We start from the raw sequence: 13,095 nt of genomic DNA, 5'->3' as shown, positions 1-13,095 counted from the left end.
GTATATACGTCGCATGAACGAAAGGTATATAAAAAATGATTTTATATATATGTAAATATAGTTCAATAGTTAAATCAAAGTTCGTGAAACTACTTTACAACTGGGGGTATAGCTCAGTGGTAGAGCATTCGACTGCAGATCGAGAGGTCCCCGGTTCAAACCCGGGTGCCCCCTAAGATCTTTACTTTTGTCCTTATTCCATTTTTTAATTTCTTTTTCTGTTGTAATGAGAAAGAGTTACCAGCTAAATTTTAAAATCGATTGCTCTATCTCCGCTTAACTGAGCTGGGGAACTTTCATAGTTCTCTACTTCCCGGTGATCGATTTCCGTCCTTCAACGATTAAAGAATAAAAAATAGCATCTTAGCTTTCTTTTAGTATAGATTTTTTGAACTTCCTGTAATTATTCGTCAAAAAAAAGTTATTAATGATTTTTCCTTTCGTTGTCAATTTTTAAAAATTTGACAACGTCATCTAGTGGACAGCATTCTTTCGCATGATTTTAAAAGTATCGTAAAATGGCACTTATTTTGCCGAAAAAGGAATTTTCTATTTTGTTAATTGCTAAGTTCGCCTAATAATTCTATTATTAGCTGGCCAAAGCAAGCTAGAGTGGAAACGATTCTCTTTGGTTGCGACAAGTAAAATCCGAACTTTCTATTCATCACTGCTATCGTACTATGTTTTATACATATAATGGCCATCTTTTATCGTGTGGGTATCCTCCCATGATTAACTGTAATAATGGGTACATACAGAAATTATATGAAATTGTTAGAATCTTGGCCACTGGATAAATCAAAAGCTGCGAGGTAATTTGATGTAATTTAAGAAATTTCATTTTCCTCTATGCTCGCTCAAAATTTTATTCTGTATATGGTTGTCATCATAATAATGTTCTTAAGTTTTCGTTTAGGTTAGGACCTTTGTTTGAATCTTTTGTTGAGGTTAGAATCATCGGCTTAAATTTTATTTACATGCTTATTACCATTTAATATAAAGCATATATTTTACATTATGTTATAATAATGATATGGTATCTAAGTCTAAGCAGTTTACTATTGATTATTGTACGAAATTTAAATACGGTTTGTATTTATTTTAGCGATCTAGGTCAACATATTCGTGATCAATTAAAAATTGCATTTACAAGAGGTGAAGCAACCACTCATGTGGATCGTGAATTATGCGATCGTTATTATATGAGCTTGAAGAGAATTTGCTCTAATCATTATGGTCAAATGTATGCTCGAAGTCATTCAAGTACTGCTAGTGGGTTAACAAAAGACCAATGTAATCTGGCACTTAGACCAGAAATGCTAGAATATTTTGAAGAGAGAAGTAAAGGAATTTTTACACGTGCATGTTCAAAGATTGCAAAGTACTATAATGCTAAGAAAGCTGCTCAGTGATACATACTTCAGCTTTGCCCAAAGAAACATACACTTCTTACTTAAAAAACAGTATGAGACAATACATTGGAAAGATATTAAAAAATATAGCCAGAAGACAAATAAATGTGATGAAAATATAGAAAATGTACCACACATACCGGTTATGGTTGAAGAGGTATTACAATATTTAGAACCATCTTTGGGTAAAACATACGTTGATATGACATTTGGTTCTGGAGGGCACTCTACCAGAATACTGGAATCGTCGCCCGAGGTAAAAATATTTGCATTAGATAGAGATCCTGTTGCACACGAATTTGCACAAGAGTTATCTCAAAAATATCCTGGACAAGTAATACCTTTGTTGGGAAGATTCTCTGAATTGCCACAGTTGCTTTGCGAACATAAAGTAAAGACAAATAGCATAGATGGGTTTTTATTTGATTTTGGATGTTCATCCATGCAATTTGATGTTGCTGAAAGAGGATTTTCTTTGGCAAAAGATGGACCTTTGGATATGAGAATGGATGGTTTTAGGTGTCCTACAGAACCTACAGTAGCTGAAGTTTTAGAAAAAATAACAGAGAAAGATTTAGTCCAGATCTTGAGAACTTATGGTGAAGAGAAGCAGGCCAAAAAAATTGCAGCAGCTATTATTAACGCTCGATTTGCCTTTAGAAGTTTAAAAACTACTCATGAATTAGCTCAACTTATTGAGTCTGTTACATTTCAAGGAAGACACGACCAATTGGGTAGATTTGCTCATTGTGCTACAAAAACGTTTCAGGCACTTCGAATTTTTGTAAACAACGAATTAAATGAAATTAACTATGGTATTATTGTTGCTGGATCATATTTGAAAGTTAATGGTCGCTTGATAACAATTTCTTTTCATTCTTTGGAGGACACAATAATTAAAAGGCATATTACTGGAAACATACAGGAGAATGTAGCTAATAAATTACCATTACAATTTGTAAATTATGGTAAATCTTATGATTCATTAGAAATGGAGTCTCTTAATAAATCACCTTGGAAAATGTTGCATAAACATGTAATAACACCTACTCCAGAAGAAGTAGATATAAATCCAAGATCACGTTCCGCAAAATTTAGGGCAGCAACCAAAGTAGTGTAGAATCATTATGATTTTCAAAGTTAGAAATGTAAATAAAATCTTTGAATATCTAATGGTTTATTGTATGTAACATATATCATGTATAACAAAAATAAAATATTCCAATTAAACAAAACTGTATTAAATAGCATTGCATGTTTCAACTGAAAAGGATATATTGATACGGGAATGTTTGAAATGTTGGGAATATGTTTCTAAAATAATCCTTCTATTTCATCTGTTTCGCTATTCCAGTCCATGTCGTAAATACTTGGCCTTGTAGAAAGACCTGGCATCATCATTATCTGAGACAAAAAATATTGTTATTATAATTTTAAATTATATTAGTAAAAGTAAGAATTTTTATAATTTTATTTACTTACTTCTCCTACCATAGGTACTACAAAACCAGCTCCAACGGATACAAATATATCTGTAATATCGAGTGTGAAACCCGTAGGTGCGCCTTTAATCGACGGATCGCCTGTTAATGAGTTTGATGTTTTTGCCATACACAGTGGCAATTTATCGTATCCCAATTCATTATACTTTTTGATTTTTTGCTGAACCTATATTTATTACATATAGATAAAGAATGTTTTTGAAATTTTCTTTTTAATTAAACAATTATTTAACACTTACTTTATCCGCCAGAACAACTTTTCCAGCTCCGTATATTTCCTTAGCAATAATATTAATTTTTTCTTCAATACTAAGATCAAGATCGTATAATACTTTGAAATTACTAGGTTTTTTTGTTGCAGCTATAACTGCATCTGCAAGTTGCACAGCGCCAGCACCGCCTTCTGCCCAGTAATTGCATATAACTGCATCTGCTGCACCGCTATCTATTGCTGCTTGTTTAACTAATTCTAATTCTGCTTTTGTATCGGTACTGAAATTAAATTTCGTGTAATTAATTTTGCTTTAAATTTTTTTTCGGTGAAACTTACGCATGAACGTTAATGGCAACAATAACAGGCACGCCAAATTTAATTCCATTACTGATATGCTTCTGAAGGTTTGGAAGCCCTTTCTTAACTAAATCAAGATTCTCTTTCAGATACTCTTTTTTCAATGCAGCACCAGTCGTTACCGTAGGTCCACCACCATGCATTTTCAGTGCTCTAATTGTTGCAACCAGTACAACAGCATTCGGTACATGACCAGAAGTTCGGCATTTAATATCAAAGAATTTCTCCATACCGATGTCAGAACCAAATCCTGCTTCGGTTACTACGATACCTTCTTTTCCAACTAATTTTAACGCCATAGCATCTGCTATAATGGAAGAACAACCATGCGCTATATTTGCAAATGGTCCAGCGTGGACCATTACCGGTGTTCCTTCCAAGGTTTGCATAAGAGTTGGTTCAATGGCATCTTTCAATAATATTGCCATCGCTCCAGTCATACCCTATACATATACATATTTTAACAATTACATAAAATTTTTAATATTCTTTGTTATATATAAATATACTAACAAAGTCTTCGGCAGTTAAGGGTTCCCCATTTTTGTTGAAAGCAACTACTATGTTGCCCAATCTTTGCTTCATATCATCAACAGTGGTAGATAATGCAAGTACTGCCATTATTTCAGAACCGACAGAAATGCGGAATGATGTTTCCCTCGTTTTACCCTTCTCAGTCGGACTTTGACCGATGGTGATTTTACGTAGAAATCGATCGTTTATGTCGACCACTAAAACAAACATATTTTATATATTGCATGAAATTTGATATATAATTATAGTTTACTATACCTCGAGTCCATGTGATATTTTCAGGATCTATGTCTAATCTTGCGAATTTTCTTTTTTCCTCTTCTGTTAGGCTATTGGGGTCACTCTTTATGATATCAAGCTTTTGCAAGCGTCTCAATTGAATTTTCGAGAATTTCCTCTCGCCTTTAACAGTCGGTACAAGTCGGTCGTAAAGTGCTCCATCGGTCTGAGTAGATTCGTGGAAATATCTGGCATCGATTTGTGCTGCCAACAAGTTATTGGCTGCTGTTATGGCGTGGATATCACCTGTTAAGTGCAAATTGAATTCTTCCATAGGAATTACCTGAAAGTAATGTTTGGATTATACTTTTAGCGTCAGTAATTTACTTTTAATTTTAGGAGAGTTTAGGAAAAGCCTAACACGGAATTTTCTGTCTTCATAAATAAAAATCTTTAATTTTAAAAAAAAACGTACTTGGGAGTATCCTCCACCTGCAGCTCCTCCTTTGACCCCAAAAGTGGGTCCTTGACTGGGTTGTCTCAAAGTCACAACCGAGTTCTTTCCTTTATGTGCAGTTAACGCTTGTACTAAACCTACTGACGTGGTACTCTTGCCTTCACCGAAAGGTGTTGGAGTGATACCAGCAACAACCACGAGTTTTCCATTTGGCTGGTTTTTCAGTCGTTTTAGAACGTTCAAGCTGATCTTTCCCTTTTTACTTCCATAAGGACTGATCTCGTTAGGGAACAATCCAATTTCTTCTGCTAACGTTGTAATCGGTTTTGGTTCTTGGCTCCTTGAAATAGCTATATCACTGGGCACAGGCTTTTGCGGATTGATTTTTAAGACTCTGAGTTTCCATTCGACGTTCAACAATTTATTAGCTGCTCTTTGAGCTGATACTACTGTGTTCTTCATTAACATGGCCACGGTCATCGGACCAACGCCTCCAGGTACTGGAGTGATATAAGAAGCTACTTTCACAGCTTCTTTGTAGTCCACGTCGCCTACTAAATGTTGCCCACTTTTCTTCGTGGGATCTGAAAGAGTATTTAGATTGTAATATCACTATTTTTGTTATATTCATTTATTTAAAAAACCCACTATTCTTTTATAATCTCAATTGAATGAAAACAGCTAGCTTTGATAATTCGTTCATGTTTTTCTCTAATATCAGTTTCAATAGAAAGTGCAATAATTGTATTGCACAATGTTAGGTGTTAAAGGTCGCATTAATGAAGATATATCATGAAATTATATCCAAGTACCTGGTATGGAATTAATCCCACAATCGATTACGACTGCACCTGGTTTGATCCAACTTCCCTTGACCATCAAGGGCTGGCCAATGCCAACCACTAAGATGTCAGCTTGAGAAACCTTAATCAAAATAAACAGTTAACACAGAATATAGTTAAAAATCTTTAAGGAGTATAGTATTTAATATTTACGTACAATTTGTGGAAGGTTCTTTGTTTTTGAATGGCACACGGTTACTGTAGCATTGTACCACTTTAGTAGTTCAGATACAGGTGTGCCGACGATTTTGCTTCTACCTAGAACTACTGCTTGTGCACCGGCAATCGGTACTCCACTCCTGATAAATATTAATGTAATGTGATACTTCGTTATACGACTTTAATCAGTTCTTGATGTTTGGACTTATACCGAATAGGACGCATACCAAACGTATCTTGTTATATGATATCCTTACTTGTACGATCAGTCAGTTAATAATACATCAACTCCGAATATAATTGATTATTAATTTAATTTTTCTTCTGAGATAATTATTTTAGAATGATGCAAAAATCGCACAAAAAATTTATGTCGTATACCGAACAGAAGTAGTATACCGAGCAAAATTTGTCACGTCCAAACAGGACGTATTCCGAATTGGACGTATTCCAAAGCAGATGTATACTGAGGTACCACTGTATCTATTATAGTAGATCATGAAGATAACTAGGCAATTATTGTTGTTTGTTTTCTAAGCTGTTATTAAATAATATGCGTTGCATGCGTATTTATAAAATAATAGTGCAACTGAAGTAGAATGCTAGTCTCGAGAATGTATATACGTAAAATGAGAAAAAAATCCTTACAATTAAATACGTCGACTTATCGTAAGACATGTAATTAATGCTAAAGGCTGTCAAACTAACTAATCAAAAACTAACTCATGCGTTTGAATACTTTTGTGCTTCATCGCAAGATAGCCCTGTTTAGTAAACTTTCTATATAGCAACGTTTCAAATCTTTCAGTTTTAGTATTCCGAATTTTATGCATTTATTTTGAGGATTTTTTGAAAAAATTCGAAATAAGTAAAATGGCATTTAACATACCTTTTAATAAGTTCAATGCACCCATTTGGAGTGCATGGTAAAAATCCTGACATATCCCCGATGGCTACTCTCCCCTCATTGATAGTATTTAATCTGAAAGCATAAAATTCGATTAAAGAATTTAAAAAAATTTAATTATTTATTTGTCATTGAAGATTTTTAGTTTTCTAATAAAAATATACAAATATTTTTTAACGGGATGCAAGCAAGGAATTATTATCAAGAGTGCATATACTTAAAGACAACGATGGTGTTATCAACTAATTCATAATATTTTACGTCAAAGGTCAGCATATCAACACTTTAAACTTTCTTCTGTAACATATTGATGTTATGTGTGCTTGCGTAACATATTTTTGCAAAATGCTTTCGGTTGTAAACAATTTGAATTACTTCATTATCTTCAATAATATATTTACACATTTATTACTTACCCGTCTACATCTTTTTCAGGCAATACTAAATCGGTAATCAAATTAGAATCAATTTTGTTAACACTATCAAGAGGCATTTGTACAATAATTCCATGTACGTTTGGATCATTGTTCAAATTGTTTACTTTATTTATTAATTCGATTTCCGTAGTTGTGTTTGGTAATTTGACGTGTTCCGCAGCGATTCCTATATCGCTCGCCGCTTTTATCTTCATCCTTATATAAACATTTGAATCTTCTCTGCCGCCAACTTGGACGATTGCTAAGCCGGGTACGAAATTCGGTAATTTTTGTCGTAGAACTGCCACATCTTCTTTTAATCTTTCACGAATTTCCCTGAAAAAAATCGGAACAGATTCTATCTATATTCTTTCGAATATTTAAATTTGGCGGGCTATGGCGGCAATAAACAGTTCTTTCCGGTTACACAACTTACAGACTAAAATCATAACCTCACATAAAGGAATAGAGCCCGTTTTTCTAGATTAGGTTAAGGTTTCAAAGTATGTATCTAGAAACATACATGCATGTCTTTATGCAATTTTGAAATCGATGGCTAGTGCAATAAACACTATCGACCTCTATGCGACGTTCAATAATCGAAATATCAGTTTGAATTTTGACTTGCGTACAATTAACTATTTTCAAATGTGCAACATGTGGAGGTATTTAGTGAAATTATTAATTAAATGTTTAGGAACTGTATCTTAAGTAGTCTGAAAGATTTGATTTTAAACGATAACTGTGTCAAAGTGTTCTTGTTATAATTAAAAATAATTTGACTTACTTTGCCAGTTCGGTACCGGACAACACAACTCCTCGTACGTCCGTCGACATAACTCTATGGAGAAATCTATAAATACAAAAGAAATTACCGTCCTGTTCCCGTCGAACTCTTTCAAATAATCACCACTATGATACACACGAATTCAGAAGCGTAATTTATCGTAAGACCGATGATAGTCGAATGGATCGTTTTAGAGTAGGGGATCGGCTCAGTTCATCGGATCAGTTCAGAATATGTAGATGTGTGTTTACAGCGATAACGTGTTTAAGTCTTTCACACATTCGAACATCACTCCTTCATTTAAATGGCCACAGATTCCAGTAGAAGTGTATGAGAACTACCAAGCAAACGTTGCATGTATTCTTATTTTTATGAGTTTTTTGTTCATTTTACATTCAAGTATCTCAATGGTTCTCATACAGATTTCTATGCAATTAAGAATTAAAATGGTAAACGATAATGGCAAGTGCTAAAAAATAAGAAATTAATATGAATTTGATGGAAAATGTTATGTTATGGAATAATTTTTATTAAATTTATTTTGATTGTTAGGGCTACTATAAAATATAGCTAAAATGGTAAATGTCAAAATGGGTAATTATCAAGCGCTAATATAATATTCATATAGAAAAATCTCAGGGGGATATTGAAAGATTTACAAATAAATAAATTTATTTAATTTCATATCTGCAGACACGCACTTTTTTCTATCGAAAATTTTTTACCTTGTTTACCATTTCAATTCCTCAGTTAGAAAGTAGGATACATTATGCATAATATGTTGATCATAGCACTAGGAATAATCATATCTAGTATACTATTAGATTGAGAGCATCAGTGGAAATGACCATGTGCAGGACGGCACATTATAATAATTATTAACACTTTGATGGTCACCGTCCCATATTCGTGACTTTTATTTTATTATTATCTATGCTATCTAACACCAATTACACTTTGAAAATGAAAACAAACGTAGAATTGCAAATAGGTATGAAAAATAAATATTAAGAATATGAAAATTTTCATTGAACATTGTTCTTACTTAAAAGTTTGCAGCATCTGTACAATAAACCGATACGACGATTCTTTGAATACTAACAGTTTATTGACAGAGATAGTCTTCGTGGGGGTCCAGAAAATATTAGAAAACAAGGAGGGTGCTTATCAACTTTTTATGTGACGAAATTCTTGATAAACTTTAACATATTACGAGATGTATTATTTTTCTCACGAATTGTCTTGTGATGATTCTGGACAAAAACTATTTCTTTTTTAAAAAGGCTTTTAATTCTCCTAAAAATCATTCATCCTAATACTAATTCGAATAAAGTATTAATTATTTATTAATACATTCGTATTAATATAAAAATATATTCAATTTATATACAGGGTGTTCGACAACGGGGGACATCCTTTAAGAGGGTGGTAGTTGGGTTGATTCTGAACAACTTTTTCCTTTATCAAAATGCTTGTTAAGGTTTAGTTTTTGAATTATTAATGACAAATTACGCATAACGGACGGGCTCAGTCGCAGCAGTGTTGGCTATGAAGATCGTAAACATATGTTTATTATTTATGTTATCGCCACGATGCCGAGTAGTTTGATCGCGACCACAGTCGAGCGCGGTTCTCGTACCCAACACTTCCGCGGTTCAGTCCTCGTCCTATGCACGCTCTGATTGGTCGTTGTTTTTAATTAATAATTCTTAAACTAAGCCTTAACGAGCATTTTGATAAAGGAAAAAGTTGATCGGAATCATCCCAACTATCATTCTCTAGAAAGTCCATCCCTAATCGAACACCTTGTATCACTGCATTCGTGTACGGTAAATGATCGAGATATGTGCAAATCATTTATTATATTTAGAATATCGTAAATAAATTATTTGAAATAATTCAGAAATCCTCTGTTTTGATTAGATAAACAATATCTTCATAATCTCTCTTACGAAGTATTCTGATTAAATATTTAATACTTTAATACTTTATTAGTGATATCGAATTTGGTAAGCATTTATATGCTCTCATTCATAAGTCATAACCTATTTTGATAAATTACTTAAATAATATGCAGCTTTATTGGTTTATAATTTTGTTTAATAAAGATTGAAATGTAGAAATATTTAATTATGTAATACTAAAATTCGTAAGAGAGGATATATTATTGAGACGTATTTAAAAGGCTCAGGTTGGTGTTCCATTAAGGAAATTCGTGAAGGTTGAAAGTTGTTTATATTGAGCTTCGCGAATTGCTCGAACTGTAGTATTCTCGGGAAGTTTGCAGGGAACTCTACAAAAACAGCTTGCTTCCCTCATTCTGTTCCATGCTTCAGAACCCGCGAGTCGATAAACCCATTTAATTTACTGTAGACCAGGACGAAAACTAAGCAAAAACTAATTCTAAGCTCCTTGATGTCACGCCAATTAATTGTCCCACGGAAACATCCGTATGGTTAACGAATAAACATTCTCTTCGATACAAGGAGGTAAGAACATTAGATTCTGTTTTGCTTCTCTTAAAACTCCTACTCTTAATTATTGTTAATTAATTTTAAGTAATCCAAATTAACTGTCTCTGATTATTTTAATCCTTTGGGAACAGAGCATTCTTAAGCTTGCACAGAGTATTATTAATTTAAAGTAAAAAAAATAATAATTCTATTCTTCAAAGGATATATGTCCTTTGGCATTTGCAATATCGACTTGCTGAATCGAAGAAGGTCACGTGCAGTGTCTTAAGATTGCTATGAAAAAGAAAAACGTGAAAGTCTAAAAGGATTGTAGGTTATCTTGAAACAGCTCAATGAAATTAACCATAGCATGTTGTACGTCCTTTATTCGGCCGTCACGTTGATTGGGGATCTGTAATATCGTTAGGCCATGGTTTTCGACTAACCATTACGCCGTTTCACCGTTCGAGGCCGGAGCAAACGGCGAAGATTAGTAAGATTAACCAAGATCCTTCTTCAGGGTGGCTTTCTGAGTCCTCAGGAGGGCGTAAGTCCTACAAAGGAACGCTATTCATGGTCACGTGTTTGAGGTTCTGGTAAAGGATGTACAAAAAGCTATTAATCATAATAGATATGATTTTCCATACCCTATTAGATGGATATTTTCAAAAAATTCAACATTAGAATTAACTGGCACCCAATCATTTTGTATTAAGAATATTAATAAAGAATTTACGTCGTTATATTCGTTAAAATTTAAGATTTAAATTAATATAATATAAGTGTTATTTCATCACTTTATTCATAAAGTGATTCCGTACTTACAAGTTAGTAAAACTTGTTCACTTCATCGTTTGGTAGAACTTGAATGCCCGTAAACGTTCGGATCGCTAACTGTTTAAGTACACTTTCAATACACCTCCCGAAGGACTTGCGCTCGCACAAGTCTCAAATCTCGCGGGTCTTAGCCTAAGGTTAATTAATATTAGACCAACAGAAGCGGGTACGAAGATCACGTGGAAATTGGCGGTCTCCGTGAAATTGCTGGATCGACGTAGCAATTGGCATCCATAATTTTCCCATGATATAGATTTCTGCCAACCCTGTGAACCTCTCGATATATAAATATATTTATTAATTGATTTAAATTTTCTTGCAATATTTTTTCTTTAATATTTACCACAATTTCGATACTTTATTCATATTACATTACTTTTCAGATTATGTAATGCAGCGTAATTTTCAGCTTATTCAAAACTTCCATGAACCCATTAATGTTGACTGTCCCTTTCAGTTATCTAACTGATTTTTCTTTTCAGATTCTACCTCTTCGAATCCTGCCTGGACCATCCTCCTATCATCCTCCCCTTCTCGTAATAGTAATACAGCTGAAACCGGTATGGTGGAGCGTTCAAGTCCGAGCGAAGGGTGCTGCTCTGTTAGAGGGGTGAGTTTGTAGCTCCAGTCGTGGAATAGGTACGTACAGATTCCAACTTCTGCGGATAGTTAAGCTTAAGGGTTGTACCGAGGAACTAGCCTTGGGGTGACTGGGACCACGGATGATCAGGGCTGAAGTAAACGGGCATAGGGCGGGAGGGAGAGGCCGAAGGAAAGGGGCTGGATTGGGTGCTATAGGGTGGAAGATTTCTCCATCTCGGATAGCAAAGCAACTTGGACCGCAAATTCCTTTACGCGGTTCAGCTAGGAGTGCATCCACGACTACAGTCAGGGAACCGACTCGATTTCGTTAATAGGTCGCGTTTAACATCTGGATTTTATTTGCTAAACGTCTTTGACGATCGTCTATCTTGTTTTCTAACAAATTCTACCTTCAATTTTTTAAATATTAGTCAAGAAAATTATAAGGCACCCCATCCAGTCTTTATGGACTCTTATGCACTGTTCGGGTCAATTTGAGCCGGACAAAGATTTTGTTTATTTTTTAGATAGATATATTTATTTATTATATATCGTTAAGAAAATTTCTATTAGTTATTTATAATCCAAGTGTATATTATCCAGTACCGAATCAAGGGGTAAGTATACAAAAATTTATAGAAAGGAAATATCGAAAAATATCTGATTACCATTCGAGATGCAGAAAATGATAATTCTGTCCGAATAAATCACAACTAAGATAGCGTTTAGACTTCACTTAAAATGCAAAGCGTGAAAGACATAAATTACCCGATGAATCAAGTGACTTCGCGAGCCACTTGTAAACTACCGCGGTCGTAAACCTACCATTACTGCACTCTACATTTAGTGCACCCTTACCCTCCACCTCTATAAACATTTACATTTACATTTATATTGCGCTATCCGACTGAACATGACGAAATTTCGGTTCCCGTAACAAGCCACGTAATTGTACTTTTCTATCGACGTTCCATAATCCAGTGTCCACTAAAAATTCAGTTTATCTCGACTCTATTTTCATTTCTAACAACAAGTTTTGCGAATCTTATTTTATTGATATAAATTTGCAAATCTTTATTCTAAAAATTTTATTTTTATATGTATTAAATTTATAATTTTTAAACATAGCAATATTATATTATTAAATATAATATTTTCAAAATTTAATTTACTATAAATTTGCAATTTTATTCGATACTTTCATCATGTCAGGATAGAGGTGTAGATGATAGCGCTGTTTCCAATCAAGGGTCCTTAGAAGAGACTAATCAAAATTAATAGCCAGTTGCCACTCCTTCGTATCTAGGCGATACCACGTGGAGACGGCTCCGAGATTGGATATGTTGGCAATAAATAGACGATTGAACGTGTAGCCTTGGTGTTAGACGACGGAAGGGATATGAAATTAATACAACTC

At 33.9% G+C, this 13,095-nt stretch overlaps 2 protein-coding genes and 1 non-coding gene across 4 annotated transcripts; 2 read left to right on the top strand and 1 right to left on the bottom strand.

Annotated features, from left to right (window-relative positions):
* Positions 1 to 102: 102 nt before the first annotated feature.
* On the top strand, positions 103 to 174 carry Trnac-gca. The gene has a single exon. It is a non-coding gene; the product is annotated as a tRNA-Cys (tRNA).
* Positions 175 to 599: 425 nt separating this feature from the next.
* Positions 600 to 2,647, top strand: LOC114882867 (probable methyltransferase-like protein 15 homolog). Its single transcript, XM_029199996.2, has 2 exons — positions 600 to 812; positions 1,106 to 2,647. The coding sequence occupies exon 2, from the start codon at positions 1,390 to 1,392 to the stop codon at positions 2,530 to 2,532; it is 1,143 nt and encodes a 380-aa protein (XP_029055829.1). The 5' UTR covers positions 600 to 812; positions 1,106 to 1,389; the 3' UTR covers positions 2,533 to 2,647.
* Positions 2,571 to 8,885, bottom strand: LOC114882865 (C-1-tetrahydrofolate synthase, cytoplasmic). Of its 2 annotated transcripts, none has more exons than XM_029199991.2 (13): positions 8,852 to 8,885; positions 7,807 to 7,872; positions 7,020 to 7,355; positions 6,586 to 6,678; positions 5,695 to 5,836; positions 5,508 to 5,619; positions 4,714 to 5,279; positions 4,278 to 4,581; positions 3,999 to 4,216; positions 3,465 to 3,928; positions 3,154 to 3,406; positions 2,895 to 3,080; positions 2,571 to 2,816 (listed from the first exon to the last, which is right to left on the bottom strand). In XM_029199991.2, the coding sequence occupies exons 1-13, from the start codon at positions 8,866 to 8,868 to the stop codon at positions 2,727 to 2,729; spliced, it is 2,847 nt and encodes a 948-aa protein (XP_029055824.2). In that variant the 5' UTR covers positions 8,869 to 8,885; the 3' UTR covers positions 2,571 to 2,726. The 2 variants fall into 2 exon arrangements, with proteins under 2 accessions (XP_029055824.2, XP_029055825.2); XM_029199992.2 differs by lacking the exon at positions 8,852 to 8,885 and adding an exon at positions 7,945 to 8,080.
* Between the last annotated feature and the right edge of the window lie 4,210 nt (positions 8,886 to 13,095).

Source organism: Osmia bicornis, chromosome 15 (genome assembly GCF_907164935.1).
Source record: "Osmia bicornis bicornis chromosome 15, iOsmBic2.1, whole genome shotgun sequence".
NCBI classification, from domain to species: Eukaryota; Metazoa; Arthropoda; class Insecta; order Hymenoptera; family Megachilidae; genus Osmia; species Osmia bicornis.
Note: the sequence above shows the minus strand (reverse complement) of the source record. Positions and strands in the feature narration are given on the sequence as shown.